A 26803-nucleotide genomic window follows, 5' to 3' on the forward strand; every position below is an offset into this window, starting at 1 on the left:
TCAATTCCCGTATCACTGTTAAAAAAATAAGAGTCCACGATAAATGGAAAAAGTGAAGAATCAAAATAAAGCCAAATGCAGAAGAGGCACAGGGAAGGAAGCTGAGAGAGGACATCAGATGAGGGCAGTTCCTGAGCCAAGGTCTGTCCAGAAGCTCTCACTGCAACCCCCACCTGGGGCGAGGTGTGTGCGTGTGTATGCGTGCACACACCCTTGCATGAGGGAGGTAAGAAATGTGCCAGCAGCTGGCTGTGGTGGCTCACACCAGTAATCCCAGCACTTTGGGAGGCTGAGGCAGGAGGATTGCTTGAGTTCAGGAGTTCAAGACCAGCCTGGGCAACATGGTGAGACCTCATCTCTACAAAAAACAATTTTTTAAATTTAGCCAAGTATGGTGTTACATGCCTGTAGTCCCAGCTACTTGGGAGGCTGAAGTGGAAGGATCACTTGAGCCCAGGAAGTTGAGGATGCAGTGAGCCATGACTGCACCATTGAACTCGGCCTGGGTGACAGAGTGTGATGAGATTCTGTCTCTAAAAAAAAAAAGAAAAAAGAAAGAGAAAGAAAAAGAAATGTGCCAGCAATAAACAAAAAGGTTTATATACCATAATCAAATGGAAACTGCCCCAGGAATGCAAAGTTGGTTTAATATCCAAAAACCAATTAATGCAATAGAGTACATTAATAAAATACATGACAAAACCACATGATCATGCCATAGACACAGAAAAATCACTTGACAAAACCTAACACCTTTTCATCATAAAACACTCAATAAACTAGAAATAAAAGAGAACTTTCTCAACCTGATAAGGATGTCTAAGAAAAACCCACAGTTAAAATCACACTAAATGGTGAGAGACTTATGCTTTCCTCTTAGTGTCAGGAACAAGACAAGATGTCTGCTCTTGAAACGTGTGTTCATCATTGTACTGGTCAGGGCAATTGGGAAAAATAAATAAAAGGCATTCGGATCAGACAGGAAGAAGTAAAACCATCTCTATTTGGAGATGGCATGATCTGTCTACAGAAAATTCTAAGAAATCCACAAAAGTATTAGAGCTGGTAAACAACTTCAGCAAGATTGTGGAATACAAGATCAACATTTAAAAATCCATTGTATTTCTACAAAATAGCAATGAATAATCTAAATGAAATTAAGAAAGTAACTCCACTTATCAAAAAGAATAAAATATTTAGGAATAAATTTAAACAAGTACAAGACTTGGATACGGAAAGCAGGAGGAGAAAGAGGAGAAGGACAAGGAGAGAAGAAGGTGGAGGAGCAGGAAGAAGAGGAGGCAATGTGTTCAGGATGTCTTGTGATTCCCGAGGCCTGAAGCTACCTGTCAGGTCAGGCATCCCCTGTCCTTCCTGTCCCTACTCCTGATCTGCTGCCTTCGGCTTGCACTTCAAATCTATTCTGCTCAGGCATGGAAGTAATTGTGGTGTGAAAGTCTGTCTGGTTGGATCAGCTGTTCTACACACTGGCCTGGAAAAGTTATTTTCAACTCATCTCAAGCCATCCATGAGTAAGAGAGAACTCTGCGTGTGCAGTTCCCTCTGGGCAGCGAGACCAGCTACAGAGGCCACCCAGGCCTGGGAGAGCCCAGAACTCCAGCCAGGAAGGCCTGTGGCTGAGCCCAGCTGCAGATCAGGTTACTCCCGCAGGCCCTGGAGGGTCAGATTGTGGCCTTCAGGGTCCTGGGGCCTCTGAGCAGCCTCAGGTCTGTGCCCTTGGAGGCCTCGCCTCTAGGGTCCGGTGCTTCAGCGCGGTCCTCAGGGCCTGCAGGATGGCACCCTGGCTGGTCTGCACGTTGTAGTTGCTGAGCCACAGCAGGCGCTCGAAGTCTTCCTCCTTGTAGGTCATGTTGGACAGGGTGTAGGGGCAGGTGGCCCCGGTGAGATCCACTTGGCCAGCCTGGAGCTCTGCGGGGCTGCGCTGGACACCTGCCCGGGGGTGGGAGGGGTGTCAGGAGCAGGACGCCGGGGCCTCCACAGCCTGGCAGCGGTGCACAGGGAGGGCTGCCCCCTGCTGGAGGGGCCCCTGCTTTCCTCCCAGCTCTCTGTGACCTTTGCCCAGGAATGTAAATGTGGGTGGCAGGGTGCTCTTTGGATGGGTACTATTTGGTGGTAGAAAATACAATTTCATATTTCGTTGCCTTGTGGCGTGACACCCCTTAGGCTATTCAGGCAGCCCCACATGTCTCTACATCGCTTTGAGGCAAGGTGGAAACAGCCAGAAGGGGGAAGTCAACTGGGTTTGTGAATGGATTCTTACAACTCACGGTGGAAGCAAGGGGGCAGCGAGAACTTGCTGAGAGATGAAGGTTCTTTAGAATTCTCAGATGTGGGCTGAGCATGTTCAGAGGAAAGCTGGGAGATCTAGAATGATGGTGGGAACCGGAAAGCTGGGAATATCGCACAAAGGAAGCAATGAGTTTTTCCCACCAGAAGGAAATAAAATTCTGACCAGTTGGTGAGAAGAGAAGATAGGAAGGAATGTGATGGGGGTTTAAATTTCGGGAGCCCCTGAGGAGAGGCCCAGCTCCCTGAGAAGGGGCCCAGCCTGGGCTGGGGAAGGATGGTGGAGAGGCCAACTGAGTCCCCCACAGAGCAGGAGAGCAGAGGAGCCCTGGGCAGCTGGGAGTACTAGGGCAAGTGGAAGGCTGCAGGAGCCCGGCATCATGACAAAGGGGACCCCTGCACAGCGATCCTGCAAACAGAGGGCCTGCAGGGATGTGGGAATCAGCAAGGAGGCCAGGGTGGGCTCCAAGGCCTGAGTGGGGCTAGATGGGCCTAGCCTGAAGCCTTCTCCTGGCAGACTCATTTCCCTTCCCTCGGCTGGGCAGCCGGGGGGCCCAGGGCAGGCCTCTGAGGGGCCAGGCAGCCTGGGTGCTCGGGAGGGGCTGCCTCACCAGGGGCTGAGTGGTCCTTGAAGGAGGCATTGACCAGCGGGAAGTGCAGCAGGATCGGAGCCTCAGGGCAGATGGGGTCTGAGAAGAGGTGGCACTCCCTTGGCTGATGCTGGTCCTGAGGGCTGGGTTCCACCCGGGGGAAGGGCAGCCCCCGGACCCTGCAGTACAGCTCCGTCTGCTGCAGCGCCTGGTAGGGAGAAGGTGGCCCGGAGAGAACTAGCCCGGCCCAAGTCAATGCTGGGCCAGTTCCAACCCACACCAGCTGCTTCAGTGTCAAGACAACAGCCTGGCTCTGTCCTCTCTGTGGTCGGGCCAAGCTGCAGAGTGACTCGGAGGGAGACCCACGGGGAGTCCAAGGACTCTGGTGGTCTGCAATGTTGTTTGGTTAAAATCTCTAGGTGGGGTACAGACCCACCCCCCAGCCCCCCAAACCCCAACTCTGGATTGCTATTGCTGGATTGTTCAACTCCCAGAGCCGAGAGGGGACCCACATTGGCACAGAGACTCAGGGGAGGTCTGGGGGATGGACATGGAGATGCTAGGGTCTCCTCTCAGCTCTGTCCAGCTGTTCTCTGGAGTAGGTGTGGGGAGGTCCCTCCCTGTTCACCTGTCCTGGGAGCCCAAGGCCCCCGCACCACCACAGCCTTCCCACCTAAGTACCCTGGCAGGAGCCAGCAGATCAAGGCCTGACACCTCTCCTTCCCTTCGGGACCCGGGCAATGTGGGGCAGGGGCTCAGTGACCCTGCTGCTCGCCTCTGGAGCTTGGCCTGGCTGGGCAGAGGGGTTCCCCTGGGGTGACCAGGGTACCTCGAAGGGCGCAGATAGGGAGTAGTCGAAGGAGAGGATGAGGTCCAGCCTGCGGCCCGGCCGGAACATGGAGGGACAGCTGGTGTTGATGAAGTAGCCAGCGTCCACCAGGCAGAGCCGGGGCTCCTGGGGGGTCAGCTGGCTGGGCATGGAGTCAAGCTGGCAGTCTGGTGGGAATCACAAGATGGTCAGAGGCCACCACCCTGCCACAGGTCATCCATGTCCCCTTCTCTCCTCTAGGTCACTCCCTGAATGCCACCCAGCCCTTCCCCAGGACCTTCCAAGGGGATCGTCTCCAGGCCACACCCCAGAAGTGGATGCTGACCTCCTAGGCCTTGGCCAGTCCCTGCCACACCACCCAGAGGCCCAACCTTGTGACCTAGGGACCTCTGGCCACGGCCCTGACCTGCCCAGGTGGAGAAGTCCTTGTTGCTACAGTAGTCCTGGTGCAGCTGGAGGCCCTGGAGGAAGTTGGGGCTGCGCTGGTGGAGGGGCCTGCCAGTCAGGAAGCCTTTAAATGCCTGGGCCAGCGCCGTGCCCGGCTGCAGCCACAAAGCCTCCAGCCGCGAGGAGGTCCCCGAGGTGATCAGGGGCTCCTTCTCTGAAGCCAGAGAAACAGACATTGGTCCCTTCTTCCCCTCACTTCTTCCCCTCAGACACCGCACACCACAAGCAGTCTGAAGGAACAGCGTCATCCCAGGCCCCTCAGTGCCCCTGCCCTTCCCACCTAAGCTCCTGGTCTTGTCCTTGATGTGCTGTTTCCAGGACTCCCCAGAACTGGTGAGGTCATACCAGGCGTCCAGCAGGTTCAGGGAGAAAATGTTGCTCCAGATGGCTGAGGAACACCAAAAGAGGTCAGCCTCAGGCCCCAGTCAACGGCCCCACCCTCAGGTGCTGATGGAAAATGAGAGTGGGGCGAGGGCTACCTCTACAATGCACCCCCCCAACACCCCTCCCCTTCGTCCTGAGGTTCTGCCCCACCTGAGCTACAGGACCCATGTCCATTCAGATGCCTGGCCCAGGGCTGCCCAGGGCCTTCAGAGCCACCACCCTCACCTTCCAGAAAGCAGATCCGGGGCTCCGGGATCCTCCTCATCAGTCGTCCCATGAAGAACTCAGAGCCAAAGAGCTCAGGAGGGACGAAGGCTCCGTACTTCAGGAACCCGACCTCATAGGGGGAGAACTCAACCCACTCTAATGGGGTGGGAAGGAGAGGCAGGAGTGTGAGGGGAGTGGACTGCGGGAGCCCCAGCTCTGGCCAAAGATACTGCCCCTGCCCCCAGCAGGCCTGAGTCCCGCTGTGCCTGGCACCAATGCAGCAGATGTGAGGAACGTGCAGTCCTAGACCGACCACACCCCTCCCAGCCCTTGGTCCACACCCTCAAGCACTCCCCACTCTCAAGCACAGAGAGCTGCCCTGAGCCCCTCAGCACCACCGCCCTTCCGGAAGGTTGGGCAATCTGTGCAGAGCTTCCAGCGTGAATTCTCTGGGGGCTCTCGGTGTGCAGAGGGTTTGGGGGGTGGAGTATGTGGTAGGGGGAGTAGGTAGAACTGTACCCTTGAAGTCCAGTGTCTCCAGATTGTTCTCTTTGACATTGAGGCTCAAGTAGAGGGGCAGAGGGTTCTGACCCCGTTCCAGGGCGGCTCTCTGTCCTGAGAGCTTCTGATCCATCACCTGGGGCGAGAGGGCATCAGGGCCTAAGTGAGGCTGGGAGTACCCTGGAGGCAGCAGCTCCGCCAGGACAGGGGCAGGATGGGGGACCACGCTGGGGGTGAGGCGGCAGCTCCTCCCGTGGGGTCTGGGGACCATATGTGGGTCAGTTCCCACTCCTGCCCCTGTGTTCTGACCAGCCCTAGATGCAGGGTCACTGGACAGGGCATGCAGGCTGTGTACTGTGAATCTCCAGCGAGGGCCATTCACAGGGACCACAATGCCAGCAGTGCTTCCAGGCCCATCTTCATGGATTTAAGGGTGAAGTGGGTGTGGATACTGACACACAGACACAAGGACACATGCACACATCCATGTATTGCTTTGCAGAAAGGACGCAGCAATGCCCTTTTAGCATATACTGCAACCTATGCCAGGGGATGGACTGCCCCCTCTTCTAGGTTCACCTTAATGCAGTTCAAGTTTCAGCCCCTCCCGAATGCTTTCCTGACATCCTTGCCTCCCCCTCATTGTCCCTCTTCTTTCTTGCTTTGCATAACATGAGGTTGTACCCCATTGTTTATTCTTGCCTTCTGTTCTTAATTTCCTCCTCAACAGAGCTCCAAGCTCTGTCTTTGTTTTATTTTATTTTGAGACAGGGTCTCACTCTGTCACCCAGGCTGGAGTGCAGTGGTGCAATCTTGGCTCACTGCAACCTCCGCCTCCCAGGCCCAAGTGATCCTCCCACCTCAGCCTCCCGAGTAGAGCAGCTGGGACTACAAGTTACACTTGGCTAATTTTTGTATTTTTTGTAGACATGGAGTTACACCATGTTGCCCAGGCTGGTCTCAAATTCCTGAGCTCAAGCAATCCACCTGCCTTGGCCTCCCAAAGTGCTGGGATTGCAGGCGTGAGGCACCATGCCTGGCCCAAGCTCTTTGATGGCAATGACTATAGCTTGCCTTTTGGGGGAGCCTCCACAGAGCCTCCCTGAATTGTAAGGGAAGAGAAAGGCCTCATTCTATGATGAGCTAGAGTTGCAAATAGAGCTCTTCCCAAGCACCGCAAGGCGAATAGTGGTGCCTGCCTGGAGCACCACCTTGGGAAGGATTCTGCCGCCAGAGCTGAGGTTGATGCCGTCAGCCCTGGGCTGTTTCTACTGGGCAGTACATGTACTACGAATATGTCATCCTTCCTTTGGGCTCTCCAAGGTGGAAGAGTGTCTAGTTCTAGAGGCTCCCAACCTGCCACAGCAGCCCTTATCATCAGATTGACTCAGTGAATGTGTACACGTGAGAGCATGTGAAGCATGCGGACTTCTGGGTCTCCACTGAGAATCAGCCTGTCAGAAGTCACTTTGGTGTTTGCCTTTTAAAAACCCTCAGATGATCCTGATGCCCAGCCAGGTGTGAGGATTCCTACCCAGCCTACCCAAGGAGGGTCCCTCTCCCACAACCGTGGCAAAACCCAACACACCCAGTGTGTGTGTCCTCCTTGCTGGCAGCTCTTCTGTCCCTGACAAGAACACTCATGTGTCAACCACAGTCATCTTTCCACCCCATTTTCCAGTGGTCCCCAGTATGAGTTATAGGGAATTTTCAGGAAATCTCTAAATAGGGCTCGATCCCCTGCCACTCATGGTGGTGGTGTATGTACAAGTCAGTCCTTAGGTACAAATGTGTGTACGTGATCCCTTCTCAAAATCTTTTTATTTAGAAACTCTGTTGCTCTTTTGATACATATGTCTAGGGAAAATGTGTCATTTTACTACAGTTGCACAATTTATGCCCTAGGGAAAGTTCTGGAAAAAGGTCAGCACACCCCTCCATCTACTGAAACAGTACCCACCCGGTATATCTAATAGCTCACCAGTAAGCTGCAGCAGGACTCTCAGTCTCTAACCCCCCAGTTTCCAAGCGAGTAACCCCAACCCTGCAGAACACAATTCTGATGATTCAAGGGTCCCATGGGAAACACTGGAGCTTGGTGCAGTACTGGCAATGCAGACTAAAGGGAAGGAAAGTGTGTCAGCTCTTAACTCAGAAAAGGATAAGAGAACCACTCTGAGTTTCTCCTTGAGGAATGATAAGCAGCTTTTAAGCAGTTCGGTACTTGCCAGCAAAAGACTGAAGAAAAAAGTTTCAAAGAGATGAGAGTTTGAGAAGCACTGATTATAGCTAGTGTATTTTACGAGTGGGTTTTTATAAAAACCTAATCAATATTAGAGATATATGTAGACTAATAAAGTCATTCTGAGCAAAGTTTCGGGGTATGATATTTACTAATATTAATGAAATTGTGATTTGTCATAAATGGAGTTATATTTTCTGACATTGTAAAGTGACTTTTGGTACTTTAGATTATTACATTATAGAGGTAATAAATACCTGTTTTTATCTAAAGTCTTTAAAAAATTAGAAATCAACACTAAAATTGCCTGAATAAAACATTATTTTGTAAAGTCTACAATGAATGTTAGCTTTAAGAGGTAAGGTATGATAACCAGAAGAAAAAAAGTAATAAATTGAAAACCTTTCATATTGGGACAAAATTTTTAAAATAGCATAGGTGCTTTTTTTGAGACAGAGTCTCACTCTAAAGCCCAGGCTGGAATGCAGTGGGGTGATTATAGCTCACTGCAGCCTCGACCTCCCATGTTCAAGCTATCCTCCCACATTAGCCTCCTGAGTAGCTGGGACTACAGGTGTGCACCACCACACTCAGCTAATTTTTAAATTTTTTGTAGAGATAGGGTCTCACTATGTTGTTCAGGTTCATTTTTAAGAATATATAGGTGTCTAATAATACCACAAGCATTTCTATTTTTGTGAACAATTAAAAAATTGTCTTCTAAAAAATGTCTATAAAGCTTACACATAAAACCATGCATTAAGTCATTACTGCAGGATCCAATGGTAATTAAATAAAAGTCTGCTTTATAGCTTAGGATCAAACTGCATTTTCTAGCACCTTGTAAAGTGAACTGTTAAAACAAGCTTCTCCCATTCTATAGTAACTAATTGCTGCCACCCAGCAAGAAAGTCAGTTATTAAAACACAACACCATCAAAACTGAATATGAACTTAAACAGTAGATCCAATGACTACATAGCACATAGTAATAAAATGAAAATATTTCTAGTAATTATGTTGGCTTTATAAATTCAATGTCATTTCAATAAAAATCCCAACAACATTTATCACAAAACATGACTAGGTGATTCTATCATATAATTAGAACAGCAGGCCACTCGTAGTGGCTCACACCTGTAATCCCAGCACTTTGGGAGGCTGAGGCAGGCGGATCACTCAAGGCCGGGAGTTCAAGGCAAGCCTGGCCAAAGTGGTGAAACACCATCTCTACTAAAAATACAAAAATTTGCTGGGCATGGTGGTGCATGCCTGTAGTCCCAGGTATGCGGAAGGCTGAGGCACAAGAATCGCTTGAACCCAGGAGGCGGAGGTTGCAGTGAGCCGATATGGTGCCATTGCACTCCAGCCTGGGTGACAGAGCAGGACTCTGAGGAAAGGAAGAAAGGGAGGGAGGGAGGGAGAGGGGACGGGAGGGGAGGGGAGGGGAGGGGAAGGGAGGGAAACGAAGGAAGGAAGGAAGGAGGGAAAGAAACAGCAAAGGAGTAAGTACAGCCAAGAGAATTCTGAAGAAGAATTCAAGTGGACTGGTAACTTGGCCTATCAGATACCAAGATTTATCACAAAACTTTAGTCAGTGTGCTGTTGGCATAGGGATAGAGAATCTGTCCTGTTGGAACAGAATAGGGCACTCAGGAAGAGTCCCAGGAATATAAATATATGAAAAATATATGAAACCTGATACATGACAGAATTAGCAATGCAGATCAGTGGAGAAAAAATTTAATAGATGAGACTGGGAAAATTTGTTATTAATGTGAGAAAAAACAAAATTGGATCCCTATCCACATGATACCTGGAGATAAATTCTGGGTGGATTAAAGTCCTATTAGTAAGAAATAAATCTTTAAAAAATTTTATAAGAATGTATAGAAAGATATTTTATAACTTTGGGGGAGTGAAAAGGAAGACTCCCCAAAACACAAACCATAAAGGAGAATGATAAATTAGATTATATTGAAATTATGCATTAAAACCATTAGAACTGGTGAGGATTCACATCAAGAATATATAAAGAATTCCTACAAAACAATATGAAAAAGACAAATTAAACAGGAAAATGGAAAGGGGTTTGAATAGGTAATTCATGGAAGAGGAAGCCCAAATGACAAATATACTTAAAAACATGAACTGTCTAACTAAAAATCAAAGAAATGCAAAACTATGATAAGTGTTCCTTTCACACCCCATAGTTAAACAAAACTTTAAAAGTCTGTCCAAGATATAGAGAAAAAGCAACTATTATACACTGGCAGTGGGAGTGTGAATTAACACAACTCCTTTGGAGAATGGTTTGGCAATAGCTAGGAAAGTTGAAGGTGCACAAACCCAGTGGCCCAACAATTTAACTACTGGGTATGTATCTTGGAGGCTTAGAGAATCTCTAACGCAGGTGTACAAGGAGACTTGTACAAAATTGTTCATGTAAATAATATCATATTTTTCTTAAGGATATATATGTGAAAATATTGTGAACTGGAAAACCTAGAAGAAATAGATAAATTCCTGGACACATTCAACCTACCAAGATTGAACCATGAAGAAACAGAAAAGCTGAACAGACCAATAACAAGCAATGAGATTGAAGTAGTAATAAAATATCACCCATCCAAGAAAAGTCAAGGACCTGATGGCTTCACTGCTGAATTCCACCAAACATTTAAAGAACTAATACCAATTCTACTCAAATTATTCCAAAAAATTGAAGAGGAGGGAATACTTCCAAAGTCATTATCCAAGGCCAGAACTACATTGATACCAAAGCCAGATAAGGACACAAACAAAAAAAGAAAGCTACAGGCCAAGATCCCTGATGAACATAAATGCAAAAGTTCTTGACAAAATACTATCACACGAAATTCAGCAACACATTGAAAAGATTATTCACCATTGATCAAGTGGAATTCATCCAGGAATGCAAGGATGGTTCAACATACACAAATCAATAAATGTGATACATCACATCAACAGATATAGTTGGGATCAGTGCCCTGGTTACATAATCAAAAATGCCTTCCCAAGTCTCACCTCGTTCTTACTTCTCCTAGGACCTTTGATAGCTATTTTGTTATTACTCATTTTTGGCCCTTGTTTGATTAACCTCTTAGTAAAATTTGTGTCTTTTAGATTACAGTAGTTCCAGGTAAAGACAATGCGGGCACAAGGCTTCCAATCCATCCTGCCTACTGACCAGGAGAACTAAAGTGTTCTGCCTATGGGCCCCTTAGACCGGGTATCCAGAGATTTTTACTCCTCTGGTGGTTGGCCAGGTCCTACGCCCATAACATAAGCAGGAAGCAGTTACAGAAGACAGATTTCTACCCTTCTGCAGCCCTGTTAAGATTAAGGAGGAGTGTCTAATCTCTGAGACAGGAATGAGGTAGGAAGCGGGGCTTGACTCTGGAACTAGATTGGAGACTGGCTGAAACAGGGGAGGGCTGAAAGCACCTTTCTGTAAGACATGCTCACCAGTATCATGACAGTTTACTCATTCCCTGGCAACAACCTGGAAGTTACCACCTTTTTCTAGAAATTTCTGAATAACCTACTCCTTAATTTGCATGTAATTAAAAATGGGTATAAATGTGACTGTGGAAATGTGACTGTCCCTGAGCTGCTTCTCTGGACACACTGCTGATGGGTGGCCCTGCTCTGCAGGAGCAGTCACAGAGCTGTAACACTGTGCCCTTGATAAAGCTGTTTTTTCTACCACCAGCTAACCCTTGAATTTCTTCCTGGGGGACACCAAGAACCTCCATGAGTGGAACCCCAGTTTTGAGGCTCCCTTGCCCTGCAACATGATGATAAACCTAAATTCAGGATGGTGTTTGCCCCTGGGGCAGAAGGGAAATGAGACTGGGGAGGGTATACAAAGGGCTTTAACTGTATCTGCAACATTTCATTTCATAGGCTGGTTGGTAAGGTCATGCATATTCATTATGTCATTATGCTTTATTCAATGGCTTAGGTGTGAAGATTTTCATAATAAGTAATAAAGATTGAGATTTGCATAATAAATATTTATAGCTAATAAAAAATAAGGATGGTAGTTTCTAAGTAGTGTTGTACTTAACCAGTAAGAATAATATTTAAAGAAAAAAGTTGAAGGCAAATTCATTTTTGGTTAGTTTACATGATAATCATTCTTTTTAAATTCCTTCTATATAAATTTGTTTTCATACCCCATTAACGAAGTTTTCTTCCTCCCCTCCCATGATAATCATACTTGATTAAACCCCTGACCCAAAGATAAAGATGAGTCCTTCTGCTAGTAATATATTCCATACTTTTTGTCTTTTCATTGTTTCAAATGCTTTTGAAGCTTTGTTCAGATAGTTATGTGTGGTAAAACAACAGTGTGAAAAAATAGCTGATTTTAATAATTGTATCTGTGTAAAGTTCAGCAATTAACTTACTAAGCTTTCTCTCAAGCAGCATTGTAATGTTTTTTAAATGTATGTTTAGTTTTGTCTTGATGCTGTTAGAATACTAAAGAAATATAATAGCTAACACTTAATGCTTATTCTATGGTGAGGTATCATTGAGTATTCAGAACAACTCTATGACTTAAGAACTATTTTTATCCCCATTGTGCAGAGCAGAAAACGGAGACACAGAGAGGTTAAGTAACTTGCCTAAGGACACACAGCTAGTAAGAGGTACTGGGGTTAGAACCCAGGCAATCTGGTTCCAGAGTTTGTGCTTTTAACACCACCCTGAAGATGAAGAACAGTGAATTTCATATTGCAGGATAAATAAAAACGGTTCTAGCAATCTTACCCATTCAAAACAAAAGTTTTGTTTGCTTAACTGACTTTGACATTGACTCATTCCCAGCTTTTGGGAGAGCCAGAAATTTCTGTTTTATAGCAATTAATTAAAGAATCTGCTAACTCACAAAGGCAGCATTCCAAAGTCAGACAGACACTAAAACACGGGCTCTTCCACGCTGCAGGAAATGCGCATGCGCATGTCAGCTGCTTGAGAGCCCTGCCTTCGCCCCCGCACGCGTGCGCAGGCGCCCTACCTGGCCGTGCAGCATGGACTCCAGCACTAGCGCCCACAGGTCCACAAAGGTCGTGGGGTGGCCCTGCGCAGCCCGCAGCTCCAGCTCCCGGCGGTAGCTCGCCAGGCGCTCTGGGGAAAAGACCTCCAGCTTGCTCTTGGCCAGGTGCTCCCGGGCGTATCTGATAGGTCCCTCCAGGTCCCTCTGCGACCACTCAGGGTCCCCGTACAGGTGGGCCATTGTCCTGGGAGAACGAGGGGACAGAACAGTAGGATCCCGAGGCCCAGCATGGAGCACTGCAACTCCTTCTTCCCACCCGGCAGCTTCTCCTGACAACGTGGCTCCTGCTGCCAAGGCTCTGCTGATCTGGGAAATGGGTCTCAGAGCTTTCTCTCCTTCTAGATCAGCGCTGTCCAATATTAATACAATGTGAGCCACACATGGAATTTTAAATTTCCTAGTAACCACATTAAAAAGATATACAAGCCTATAAAAATTAATTTTAATATTTTACTTAATTTGCTATATTCAAAAATATCATTTCAACAAGTAATAAATACAGTTATTGATGTAATTTCTATTTTTTTCAAACTAAGTCTTCCAAATTCACTGTGTATTTATAACACATCTCAATGTGGACTGGCTGCATTTCAAGTGGTCAATAAACAATGTGGCTAGTGGCTACCATAGTGGCTTACTGTACTGGACAGCCCAGTTCTGGACCCCACTCCCATCTTCATGGTCCTGTCCTGAAGCCTTTTCACACTCTGCTTGTCAACAGCTGCACCTAAACTCCTCTGAGGAGTTTCCTCTTCTTTTACTCCTTAAAGTCACGTTTCAATAAGACTCAAAGGAATGAATCTCTAACAGCGGGATGCTGCACCTCCTCATGCTGCGGGGTGAGGGCGTAGGGAGGTAATGCTATCTTTAGGTAAAAATAGTATCTCGACCTCAATGTCTACACAGTCTTAAATGGACAATAAGGGAATCTACCTCGAGTGTGGTGAAGATTAAATGCAATAATAACAATGAAAGATAAAAAGAGCTACCAATTAGGAACTCCTGGCTGTGCTGGGCATTAAGTTAAGCGTTTTACTTGGGTGATCCCCCCACCCCAGTCCCACGTGGTGTGTGCTATGATTGTCCGTTTGGAGCTGCGTCAACTGAGAATCAGAGGAGATAAGTTGCTCAGCGTCAGCCAGCCAGTAAGTGGTGCTGCCAGGACTCAAACCCAGCTGCATCTGAGTCAGCTACCTCACAGCCTTTCAGTAACATCCGGAACGCACCTCCTGCGCCGCCTCGCTCACGGCAGGGCTTCTGTAAACGTCTGTTTCCTTCCTTGTGGGAAAGCTGCTTGGCGCCCGTCAGATCACAATGCTCACGCCTACTTGGCCTCCCCATACAAAGTGTCCCTCTGGTGCCCACTCTGCCCCACTATGGCCCCTGATCGTCTCTGCCGTCCAGTCCCCCAGGATCCTTACCACGTAGAGCCAGAGATGCCACTGAAGTAGGTCACACAGTCCAGGAGGCCCAGCTTCTGCAAGGCCAATAGGTGGCCGTACAGAGATGTCATGGCCCGGGCACCTCCTCCTGTGGCCATGATGCCCACGACGGGTACCTGGACCACACACAGACATAGGCTGGATTAACAAGGAAAGGGGCCAGCTGCCTCCTGTCTCACCCAGGGCCCCGCCCGCTCCTTTTCTCCAGGGAAGGGACTGCATAGTCGGGTCCTGATAGAGTCAGGGTTAGAGCTGGGTCCAGCCCTCCTCTGGAAGCAATGGCTCTCAGGCCAGGATGGAGCTCCCAAGGGAGTTAGAACCACAAAGCCCACCCACGCTCCCATGTCTCCACACACATGCCCACTCTCCACTGACTGGAGTTTCTGGAGAGGCATAGGAATCAGGTACTCCCTTAGGCCAGTCCAGGATATCTGCACACACATCCCTCTGTGCCCCCAGACCTCGTCCTCCTGGAGGTCTCTGTCCAGCTGCAGGGCCTGCTTCAGGGCCTTGGCCACCACCTGCTTCCTCCTGCTCAGGAAGGCCTGCTCCTCTGCACAGAGATTGAAGCCCAGGTGCACGGCCAGCTCCTCAGGGCTGTGGCAATGGAGGATCCAGGGGTCAGGGGACACCTGCATAGCTCAGCCACTGGCTGGCCAAGCCCACAGTGAGCTGCCAAAGAAGCCCACTCCTCCAATCTCAAGGACCACCCTTGTCCATAGCCCACCCCTCCTGCATGCCCGCCTCTCACTGTCCCCACAGATGTGAATGTCCCTTACCAGCCCTCTGCCTTGAGCTGCAGCCTCACTGCTGGGGCCTGAAATCAAAGCCAGAGACTCTGCTCAGACCCTCCTAGACCCTAAGCGGCACATGGGTATCCCTGGGGACTTGGTCCCCTTCATCTACATTCTTTTTTTTTTTTTTTTTGAGACAGAGTTTCGCTTTTGTTGTTCAGGCTGGAGTGCAATGGTGCGATCTTGGCTCAACACAACCTCCGCCTCCTGGGTTCAGGCGATTCTCCTGCCTCAGCCTCCTGAGTAGCTGGGATTACAGGCGTGCGCCACCACACCCGGCTAATTTTTGCATTTTTAGTAGAGATGGGGTTTCGCCATGTTGGCCAGGCTGTTCTCAAACTCCTGACCTCAGGTGATCCGCCTGCCTCGGCCTCCCAAAGTGCTGGGATTACAGGCTTGAGCCACAGAGCCCAGCCTTATCTTCATTCTTACTGGCATTTCCCATCCAGTTGAGGCCACTTACATTTGGAGCAGGAACATCCATGGTCACCTCCTTCCCAGTGGTCAAGGGCCTCAGGGGCACAGTGAGGTACCCAGCTGAGTTGTCCCCATTCCAGCCATTGCTTGTGGAGCTCTGAAGGGAAAGCATCATTCATTCATTCATTCATTCATTCAACAAATCCCTACTATCTAGACTGTAATCCAGACAGACACAGTCTCTCCCTGATAATACAGAATATTATAATATTGATAAGTATCATAATTATAACTATGAAATTATAAAAGCTAATATTTATGTAGTATGAAGGCATTGTTCTCACTGAATAGCATGTATAAATTTATAAAGACATGGGTAATGAACTGATGTTAGTAAGTGTTGTGAAGGAAATAAGTGGTGTGATATGACAGTTTCTAATGCAACCAAAGGTGGAGTACGTGGGGTTTATTTGAGGTGGGGGTCAAGGAGGACCCTCTGAAGAGGCACCATTTGAGCTAAGATGTTGAGGAGGAGGAGGAGGAGGAGGAGGAGGCAGTCTTGGAGGAAGCCAGTTGGGGACAGGAGAGCACTTGGCATATTGGAAATGAGAGAGGAGACAAGGATGGCTGGCGCATCATGCATGGGGGGAGTGTGGAACAAAATGAGGCGGCAGAAGTGGGTGGGTGCCAGGCTGTGCAGGGCCTTGTGGGCACAGATGTCATGTCTTATTCTAAGGGTGTCACTGGAGGGGCCACTGGAGGATTCAAAGACTGATATGGTGCAGCAGCCCCATGCCCGCTCTGGCCGCTGGTGGTCCTCCGTGTCTGCCAAGAGTGAGGTGACTAACTAGGGGAGGCTGACAAGGCCACAGGGGCCTTGGCCCTGGTGGGCAGGGAAGGTAGGGAGGGGCCCGCAGCAGCTGGAGCTGCCTAAGCCTAGGATTGCAAACGAGGTCTAGAGCCAAGACCCACCCTCAGGCGCCCGCTCAGCTCTGTCTCTAGGGCTGTCATGTAGTGGAAGCAGAAGGCAGAGGCTGTGCCCAGGAAGGATGTCTGTGTGTCCTCATAGGACCCCTTCAGCACCAGCTCCAGCTCCAGCTTGTCCTGATCTAGGGAGAGAGTAGGCGGGTTAGCATGAGAACAAGAGCCGGGAACCCCAGCTGGGACCTGGGACAGCAGCACCACCACCTGGACTCAGAGGATGCCCGGGAGGCAGGGCCATCATCAACGGCATTCTGAAAAGGGCCCTTCCCAGCCCACGGGGACCCACAACCCCCCGCCCCGGACTCCTGCCTTCTGCCACATGCTCTCCCCCAGGTCAGGGGACCCTCCTGCCCAGCAGAGATGCGTGGCCGTCTGTGCCATGTGGGTGACAAGAGAGAGGCAAGCTCTATCCTGCTGCTGGCCTTCCGCCCTGCGCAGGCTTCCCAGCAATCCTCCTCACCCCCACATCCAGGCAGAGTCCAGGCCTGGTTCTAAGCTGGTCTCACCTGCAACCACAGCGGTGCTCCCTGTGCTGTCCAGATGCACATCCAGGCACGACAGCTCTCGGGCCTGGGGAAGACCACATCATGGGCAGGGGCCTCTGCAGGGTAAGCTGAGGTCCCCTCAGCCTCAACCCTCTGAGCCCCACTGTCCCAAATCCACCACACACACAAGGAGTTGTGTGGGCTCAGGATGGGATTGGCTGCAGAGGCCCTTCACCCCATCGCCGATCCTCTGCCGCGGCTGAACCTGATATTCCCCAGCAGCCAGGAGGGCCCTGGCTCCACACCTCCCCTCCAGCTCTCCTGGCTTTGCCAAACTCCTGAAACCTCCTAGAGCACCCAGCCCTCAGACACAGCTGTTTCTTCTCTTGTTTCCCTGTGGCTTGGAGCTGGAGGAGGTATTCTACCACAACTCCAAATAATCTAAGCAAGCCGCCCACCCACAGGAGGGTAGACTGGGCATCGGACAAACCCGCAGAACATCTCCTGGCTGTCCTCTGTGGCCTCACTGGGGGACAATGACAAGGCCAGGCCCCCGTGGCCTTGCCAAGGGAGCCTCTGTGTGCTGTCTGTGAAGCATACCAGCAGATGCCCGCCACCCACGCTCCACACAGTCACCGAATTTGCCCACCTGCTGTGTGTCTCCATCACCTCCTAAGAGGCAGTGCAATCAGCTTGACTTTATTTTCATGTGTATTTTTAAAAGTAATACCCGCCCATCAAACAGCCCCTAGGAGCTTAAATGCTGGGCTCTAGGTGCCTTCGCACGTGACCGTGGACCCGCCTGCTCCCAGGTCTGTGCTGCTGGTCTGGGCCACTGTGATAATCTAGCGCGTCGCCCGCTCGCCACCTTGCAGCCATTTCTGTCCACTGCAGCTTCGTGAGCCCGTGGTCAGGAATGCTGACCAGGACTCTCCCCAGTCCCTGGGAGGAGCTGCCTGAGCCTCTGATCCTCCTAGGTTGGCAGTACACTGCCCTGGGAACTCCCTCTGAGCCTCGGTGACCTCAACATGAACAACCGGAAGGTGGGCCTGGCCTGCCTGATTTCTTCACCGCTTCCCAGGGGAAGCACTCAGTCAATCCCTAGAACTATGAGTTCACCGCAGGTGACTAAACACCTTCCGGAAGCACCCCGAACAGCCGTGGGCCAGAACCTCCTCTCAGCAGAGCCCTGCCTCCCCTCTCTCTATGCACCCCTTAGCTCCAGGCCCCTCCAAGACCCACAGCCCCAGGTGACCACCTGGCTGGAGGGCTAGGGGTGGTTTTACCACGAAGCCCTGCCCCTTCCTTGTCCCTGCTGGTCCACACCCCAGGCAGCTGCCCTCCCTCCCCAAGTGTCTGCTCTGGGGCCCCTCCCCTAAGCCTGGGGAAGGTGCTTACCACAAGGACTTTGTTGGTGATGAGGTTTTCTGGGCGATCTGACCTGGAAAAATCAAACCATGCAAAGGCAAACGCTTCCTGCATTGATCTCCCCCTCCCGCCCATGTGGGGTCTCCCTGGGTGATGCTGAGGGCTCTGTAAGTCCTGGATTCAGTACAGGGGGAAGGGGAGATGCTTTGCAGGAGGAGAGGGGAAGGGAGAGAGCAGGGAGAGAAAACATCGGCCTTCCTCTCTGCATTTCCCTAAGAGAAGCCCCGCCCTACTCCCTACCTCTCTGGCAGGGGTAGGAGATGAGGGACAGTCAGGCTGGACTGACCACAGGGAGATCTAGATCAGGGCCATTTCCTCAGACAGAGACTGAGTCCTGAGACACTCCCTGGGCTGTGTGACATTACTCACGTTTCTTCCATCAGGAACTCCACATCCAGCTCCTCCTCTCCCTGAAATCAGAGAGGATAAGCAAGTCATCAGCACATACCTATGTCTTCAGAGTTGACACAGTTCTTTCACAGGTGTCATCTCATCCTGTCAAGCGGTCTCTAAGGGAGGCACGTTAGTACAATTATTTCCAATTTACGGACGAAGAAACTGAGGTATGGGGCCTGATGGGCTACCTGCCCACATTGCCCACAGCTAGTAAGTCTGCAGAGAACAGGTCTCCCTCCCTTGGAGGCCCCACAACTCTGGGCAAGACTGAAGGGGAAGACAAGGAGCACAGCCAAAGGAGGCATGATGTGCAGGACCCATATCTTTTTCTTGAGGAGGGCCCAGACCCCTGAACTCTGCCGTCCCCACCCCCAGGCTGCAGCCGGAAGGGATGTGAGGCCTTCACAAAGCAGGCCTTTGCACCACCAGCAGGAGTGATGGATGGCGAGCTGTGTTTTGAGGGGTGGCCTTCCCACAGGTGGCTAAAATTCCTCCACTGGGTGATTCAGCCTATAACTGTAAAGTGAAGCCTTCTCCTTGCTTATTAAAATGCAAATATCTCTGGAAGGGGTTTACATTTTTCTATGAATGAGTTCACCCCAGCAGCCTCCCAACAGGTGGGAGAAATAGCAACTTCCTCAACTTGGAGTCGGAAGACGTGGGGCCCACGGGGACTTCCCCACCCACCCACCTGGGGACTCTGGGAGAAGGTTTTCCGGAGCAGCTTGCCAGGGAGGACTTCTGAGATGTCGTAGAGAACCTTGAAGCAGATGTCATCCTCCGTGACTGAGTCCTCATCATAGATGCTAAGCTCCAGAACATTCTAGGAACCAGGAACAGCGACTTAGCATTTTACCTGCTCATAGTGAGAGTAGCTCACCTCTGTTGAGCCCTTACTTGATGTCTAGAGTCAGAGAAGATCATTATGCCCCCGCACGTCTGTGCTTCAAAATAAAAAAAACTGTAAAACTTAAATATAAGGAAATCTTATTAAATTTCAAATTTCCTCCTTCTAATTTTTGTTTTTATCAAACATAAAATTCTGAGCTGGGCACGGTGGCTCATGCCTGTTGTCCCAGCACTTTGGGAGGCTGAAGTGGGTGGATCACCTGATGTCAAGAGTTCGAGACCAGCCTGGCCAACATGGTGAAACCCCATCTCTACTAAAAACACAAAAAATTAGCCGGACGTGGTGGTGGGTGCCTGTAATCCCAGCTACTCGGGAGGCTGAGGCAGGCGAATCGCTTGAATCTGGGAGGCGGAGGTTGCAGTGAGCCCAGGTCGCGCCATTCAACTCCAACCTGGGCAATAAGAGCAAGACTCTGTCTCAAAAACAAAACAAAACACATAAAAGTCTGTCAAATAATTCCCTCTTCCTCTCTCCCTGTCTATGTCTCTCTCTCTCTCTGTCTCCCTGGCTTTTCTGGCTCCCTGAGGTGCACCCTAAGGTATGTGCTGGTGATCTTTCATGGTCTTCCACGCATTGTCTCATCTCACCCCACAGTGACCCGGTCAGGAGGGGGCTCTTACTGTCTCTGTTTCGTAGCTGGGCTTCGAGAGGAACCCAGCTTGTGGCAGTCAGTCCCACAGCCAGTTGGTGAAAGGACCATGTTCATTCTTACATACATTCCCTTGCACACAGCACAGACAGGCCAGGGCACAGAGACCCCCTACTCCTGAGAGTTTCTCTGACAGCCCCAGAGGAAGCATGCTCGACCCCAGGAACCCTCGCATGGGGGTCCAGCCTGTTCACAGGGGAGTGGCCAGGAGTCCCGGGCCTTCACCTTGACCTGACTTTGGATAAGGAAACGGAAGGCCTCATTCCACACAGGATGACTGGTGTCGGTGAGTGTCTTGGTCTTAAACTTCATTCCAGGCGCAGTCGACAGCTGTAGGATCACGTAAGGGTCGGCCTCACTCACTGCCAAGGTTAAGGAAGACTTCGTGAGAGAGTACTCTCCACACCCCTCTCCATGAGCCACACCAGTTTCCTACCAAGACCCTAGCGGTCACCACAGGTGACCCAGCCCAGCCCCAGGGTGCTCGTCTTGGCCCTTCCTATGGGATCTGGTCTTCCCTGCTCCCGACAGAGCGCATAGGGCGGTTACTCACACAGGTCAGCCCAGCGCAGGTTCCGCGCCTCCAGGACCCTCACGGTGAGCTGCCAGCAGGCAGAGGCCTCCCCCTGAAGAGAAAATCAAACTCCAGAGTCCTTTCTGCATTCCCTCCCCTACGCCTGGAGCTGCAGTCCGGGCTGCCGACACCCCTCACCACTCTCCTGGTACTTGGTGGTGCTGACACCACTGCCAGGCATTCCGGGGACACCCTCTGGGGACCAAAGAGCCTTTGTCCACTTCTGTTTTGGGGGTCATGGTTCTGGGCTGCAGCAGTCAGGGAATAGCAGCTCACCCAGGGGTGGAATTTGTGGAACCCCTTCCCCTTCGGGAACAGAGCAACATGGGTAGTGGACAGAGCAAGGAAGTGAGGCTCCAAGGAGTGGCAACCACAGAGGTCAGTTAGATGTCAGCCATTCCCAGAGCTCCCAGGGAGGGCAGCCCTTTGGCAAAACAAGGGCTACCTTTGGTGACCCTGCTGCCAGCACTGCCCACCCCTCAGCCCTTCCCGACGGGAAGCAGGCGCATGACTTAAGGGAGGCTGAGCCTCGGCAGCCCAGTCCACAGGTGCTACCCTGGATCTCAGCTATCTGCACTGTAAGGGGTATGAATGAGGAAACTCCAACAGCATCCGGCCATCACAGGGAGCAGCGGGTGCTGTGGGTGAAAGGCCGCTGTGTATTAAGATGCTGATGAGGCCACATCAGCCACAGACATCCCAGGTGTGAGGGAGAAGCAGCTGAGTGGGCAAAAGCTGGAGGAGAAGATAAGCCGAGAGTAGGTGGCAGGAGGGCAAGCAGATGGCCAGTGGGGCGTGGCTGAGGCCTGCTGGGGTCAGAGCACTGGGGGTGTCCCCACACCCTACTGCTGAGGTCCCCGGCACTGCCACGATCAGAAGGACGCTGGAGTTTCTGTTCTTCCTGGGCCCTGCGGCACAGCTTTTTCTGGGCATCTGGCACAGGTTTCTTATAAGCCCCTTTGATGTGAGATTACTCAAATGGGTTTGGCAAGGCAAATGGCATTTTTTCCTGACCCCAAGGAAGGTTGTTGGCCTTGCATCCTCTTGGAAGGGAGCCTTTCCAGGAGGACCACCTATGAGGCACGTGGCCCCAGCAGAAAGAGCCCGTGTCCAGCGGGTCCGTTAGAACAGGGGCTGTCAGGAAGGAGCACTGCCTGTGCTGGGGAGTGGGGCAGTGGGAGCCCCAGCCAGGAGGGGATCCTGCAGGGCCACAGGGTGGCAGGACCCCCAAGAGGCACCAGGCACATGAAGGCCTATGAAATGCTAACCCTAGGAGCCATGCAGTGTGGCGGCCCTGCTGAACAACCCACAGACCACCTTCATTGCAGAAAAAAACCCGTGCTGGGGCTTCTGCCATTCAGCGGCTCTGCCACCAGGTTAGACTCCCCATTAAGTAAGTACGATCTTCTCAGACCCTATGTCCCTTCACCCGCTCCTCCCCGACCCTGAGGGAGCCAAAAGCCAGTGCAGTGTTTGCACAGTGAACATTCGACATCGCATAGCTGGGAGACAGCTGTTTTCTGCTTTGTGCTCTCCCGTGACCAGACCCACTTCCACGCATGTGGTTGGAAGTTCTCGGTGCCCACAAGGACTGGTCCCCGCTCTGCACGGATGCTGCTTGCTAGGGGCTGGCTCAGCACCCACAGGCACCTGACTCCACTCCCCACCAAAAACTGTAAAGGACCATGGGCCACAGCAAAGCCATATGCCTGGTGGCCCTGCCCCTGCATCTTTCCTCTCTGTGGTTCCATGCCAACATCCCTATCATTCCAGGCAGCTTCCCAGCAGAGCACACGTGACCTCCCCGAGCAAGGCAGATTTGTTTCTCTCTTCTTGGGAATTAACTCCAGTGGCACCAGCAACTTGTCAACTCTATAAACCTTAAGCCTTATAGAGGTTGTCAGCAGCAGAGATTTCATGAACTTTGGGACATCTAGCTCCATTTCCTCCCCTCACTCAGATTCTACCACTGCCGGCCACAGGGAGGTGATGCCTGGGATGCTGGGGCCCTGCAGGGTATTGAGTTTGAATGTCCCACTCCAAGACAAGACAGGGGAAGGGCAGAGGCAGCCCAGCCTCGCTCCCCTGCTCCCCGGGCCAGGCTGACACTCCACAGGTCCACAGCTTGTGGGCTGCTCTACTCACTTGGGCTACTGAGAAGTGGCCCCAGTTACTCACTGTCTAGCCAGTCACCATCCCAGGTTTAAGCACTGTGGTTCATTTCTCCCTCCCATCACCGAGAGCTTCTCAACCTCAGAAAGCCCACCATTCCCGGCAGGTTATTTTCCCTAGAGAGAAACCCCAATTCTCTTCACCTCTAAGATCATCGCTAACATGGAGTGCCCAGAACATGGTATTATTGCAACAATGATTACAATGACTGGTCTTTACGGGGGCTTAAAGGCAGACTCTGGAGCCAGGTTGTCTGGATTTAAACCCTGGGCCTGCCACTTACTTGCTGTGTGACCTTGGACAAGTCACTAAACTTCTCTGTGCCTCTGTTTCCTCATGTGTAGTGGAAATAATAATAGTTTTGACCTCACATAGTATTCTGAGGCTTAAAATGTTGATGCCTGCAGACTGCTTAGGAATAAAGTAAGCAGTTTTTAGGTAATTGCTATTGCTACTACTGTTTATTAAGTATTTGCCATGTTTTCAGGCACTGTGAATGTTGCAGATATCAAGATGAAATCACTTTTGTCAGACCCCGACAAATTAGGGCTGGGAACACATAAAAGAGCAGAGCTCATATTTACACGTCTGAGATGAGAGTTGTTTCCAAGGACTTCCTACAAACCCCACAGAAAACAGCTTCACATCCTTCATGCTGAAGTTCCTCTTTGCCAGGAAGAGGGAAATGAGCAGACCCGCCCTGTCCCCTGCTAGCACCGGTGCCCTGCGGTGGGGCAATGCAGGAGGTCAGAGAGAAGAGGAGTGGAAACCCTGGGCACAGCCCCTGGTCCTGGGGACTCAGTCCTATGAATGCCGGCTGGAGGCGAGGTGATTTCCAGGTGTGGGGCAGACTCAGGCTCCCAAATCGCTGACACTTAGGCTTTTGTTTTACCTGGGAGCTAGACCTAGAGCAGGCTGAGGGAAAAGCGGGAAGGGGCACAGCCTTCGCCAGGGAGATGAGTTGAAAAGGTTCATCGATAGACATCCATTAGGACTGCAGTAATTCAGATAAGATGTTCTCAGAAAACACGCGTGCCCAGTAACAGCATCTCCACCAATGAACTGACAACTCTGGCTTTGAGCCTCTGGAACCAATGAACTCTGTTTCCAAGCAGTTTCTGTGAGCCTCCCCCTTTTTTCCGGTAAAAGCTTCCCTTTCCCCTTCCCTCACCATTGCCCTGGCAGCCTGTCACTCGGCACATTCCGAGCCACGGTCATTTCTCATTCCAGAGTAAACACAACATAGAGGTCATTTTCTCTCGTGTCTTTCTGTAGGGTGATAATACTGTACTAAGCATATTACCTACTGTAACTTTATTTATCCTCCCACAGCTTCCAAAGACGATTCTCCCATTTCCTCCCATTTTCTACATGAGGGAATTGAGGCTCAGAGAGGCTAACTTGCCCAAGGTCACACAGTTAGCGGGGACACAGTTAGAATTCAAACTTCAAGGCCAGAGCTCACAAGCCCTGTCTACTCTACCTTCCCAGGACTTTGCTTCTTTGGAAAAGCATGCAACTCTTCCCTCATTGCCCCACGGATATCTAGGATATCCAGACACCAGATTTTCATAGATTTGTCTAATTTGACTAATAGATATTCATAGATTTGTCACAGATTTGACTAATATGATTACTGAGATAAGCGACATTTTAACTCATATGAATCTTTTCTCCTGAGGGCATAGGGGCGTCACATTCCCTTCTGAAAGCTCCTCCCATCTGAAATACCACCTTAATTGATGACTAACCCGGAGGCTTCTGGAGGAAATTCTCGTCAGCCCAGTCACCTGTAGGATCCCCCGAATGCCTCCCTGTTGAGGGTCTCAGCCACTCTGAACCTTGCGCAGGGACCCCAGAGGCTCTGGGCCATCCTGCTCCCGGTGGAGAGGCCCAGGGCACACGTTTGCCAGGAAGTTTTGTGAGAGGCTCTGTGCTGCCCTGTGCCCATCTTGGGAGATGTGGCCCAAGAGAGCTTAAGGGGGTTGGGTCCAGAGTATCCTTGCTCGTGATCCTGGGTGTTCAGCAGGAAGAGGGAAACGAGCAGACCCGCCCTGTCCCCTGCTGGCGCCGGTGCCCTGTGGTGGGGCAATGCAGGAGGTCACAGAGAAGAGGAGTGGAACCCCTGGGCACAGCCCCAGGCCCTGTATCTCCCTCAGGCTGGGTTGAGTCTCCTGGACCGCACGGCAGGCACGTTCCAGAACAGGTCCCGGACGGCCAGCCTAGCCTGCCAGCCCAGGTCCCGCTCTGGGGCAGGTTCCAGGCCCCTGTTCCAGCAGGAATGAGGCTAGGATAAACCGCTGCTGAGGCTTGCCCACTGCAGGAACCGACTTGAAGGCTGGGGCTTGAGGACCTGGTCCTGGGGACTCAGTCCTGTGAATGCCAGCTGGAGGCGAGGTGCTTTCCAGGTGCCGGGCAGACTGAGGCTCCCAAATCACTGACACTTAAACGCTTTTGTTTTACCCGGGAGCTAGACCTAGAGCAGGCTGAGGGAAAAGGGGAAAGGGGCACAGCCTTCACCAGGGAGATGAGTTTAAAGGGGGGAATATTTCAGAAACCTCCACAATGGGCTGTTCTGGGCTCAGGGCTCCTGATGGGACAGGTGGTGGAGCCAGAGCCGCCAGCCCCTCCACTGGCCTGCATCTGTGGACTCCCCCACATCCAAATGTCCGCTGATGTCTGACTTGTGGGTGGATCCACCTGACCTCAGGCTGGGGCAACAGTGTGGTCCTCCACTGAGGGGTCCCTCTCATCTTCCCCCAGGGATCCTTAGTGTCTGCCCTGCACCAGGCTGAGCCTCTTCCAGAAGCACCAGTCTGGAGCTGCTTGTCTGGATCTAGCTCAGGCCTGGGTCTCAGGGCCACAGCTCTAGAAGCCCAGCGAGGTCTGCATATGAGGCAAAGGACCTCAGGACAGTGACCTTGACACACTTAGCCTCATTCCTGGCCACCACCTGGGGCACCGAGGGAGACCTCAGAAGCCAGCTCTGCTGGCCTTGGTCCCTGGCAGAGGATGAAAACTCTGGGCTTTGGAGAAACACATGACAGAGGGTGGGGGGGTGGCGAGCAGTTTGCAGGCCTCCTTGGCCTGGATGCAGCCCCACAGCTCTCGGGCCTAGTAAATACTTGGCAGTGGATTGGGGATTTGGGCCCCCAGAGCTCCGGAGACACACAGGGTGATCCCAGGGCTCCAGCCAGTTCCAGGAAGTCTGCCGGCCTGTGGTGGTGGGGCTGTGGGCCTGGTGGGTCTCCTTTTGTGACACACGCAGCCAGTATGTTCTCCGATGTTGGTGGGGGGTAGGTCCCTAAGGGCACTGCTGCGGTCACTGGTGGTGGGGAGAGGAAGCTCTGCTGACCAGACTCACGTTTCCCAGCCCCCGCATCTACAGATGCTGCCCACCCACCCCACCCACTCTGCATCCCAAATCTCAGACTCCCTCGCCCTCTGGCCCAGTCTGGCAGAGATTGAAATCACCCTGATTCCAGCTATCACACTTCCCAGAATGCACCCTGGCCCCAGGCCTGCCCTGACTGGTGTCCACATGCTCTGCAGACACTGTTACCTGGTAAGGGTGGCCAGGTGGTCCCCCAGGTGACAGGCTCTCCATGCTAGCCCTTCCAGCTTCACTCCAGGCCCAGCCCTTGCCAAGACGCTGGCTCTCTGGCTGAGTGGCAGCGACGGTCCCAGTGGGATAGGACCAGCATGAATCTGCCAGCCTTCGATGAGCCACGATCCTATAAACAGGTTGCGGCTCCACCCCTAGGTCGCTCCTTCAGCCCTGCACCTGCCCCTCTTCGCCAAGAGGCTGGGTCAACCAGCATCTCCAGAAACCTCTGGCAGGGCTCCAGGACCTGCAGGCGGAGCACCTCTTCCAGACCTGGAGTTCCAGGACAGAAGATGCAGCCGGGGGGAGGCAGACGAGTCCCAGGAGTGGTGGCAGGAAGCTGGTTCCCCTGAGGC

At 51.5% G+C, this 26803-nt stretch overlaps 1 protein-coding gene across 1 annotated transcript; it reads right to left on the reverse strand.

Moving 5' to 3' along the window:
- On the reverse strand, window positions 1-26553 carry PLA2G4D (phospholipase A2 group IVD). The gene is made up of 20 exons (XM_054452069.1): window positions 26406-26553; window positions 20651-20723; window positions 20323-20459; window positions 19230-19361; window positions 18512-18552; window positions 18113-18155; window positions 16736-16799; window positions 16218-16354; window positions 15292-15402; window positions 14814-14851; window positions 14496-14631; window positions 14014-14150; window positions 12554-12776; window positions 5284-5401; window positions 4783-4920; window positions 4454-4561; window positions 4133-4327; window positions 3727-3893; window positions 2919-3105; window positions 1-1950 (listed from the first exon to the last, which is right to left on the reverse strand). The coding sequence occupies exons 1-20, from the start codon at window positions 26448-26450 to the stop codon at window positions 1724-1726; spliced, it is 2457 nt and encodes an 818-aa protein (XP_054308044.1). The 5' UTR covers window positions 26451-26553; the 3' UTR covers window positions 1-1723.
- Window positions 26554-26803: the final 250 nt, after the last annotated feature.

The sequence above is a fragment of the Pongo pygmaeus genome, chromosome 16 (genome assembly GCF_028885625.2).
Source record: "Pongo pygmaeus isolate AG05252 chromosome 16, NHGRI_mPonPyg2-v2.0_pri, whole genome shotgun sequence".
In the NCBI taxonomy this organism is placed as follows: Eukaryota; Metazoa; Chordata; class Mammalia; order Primates; family Hominidae; genus Pongo; species Pongo pygmaeus.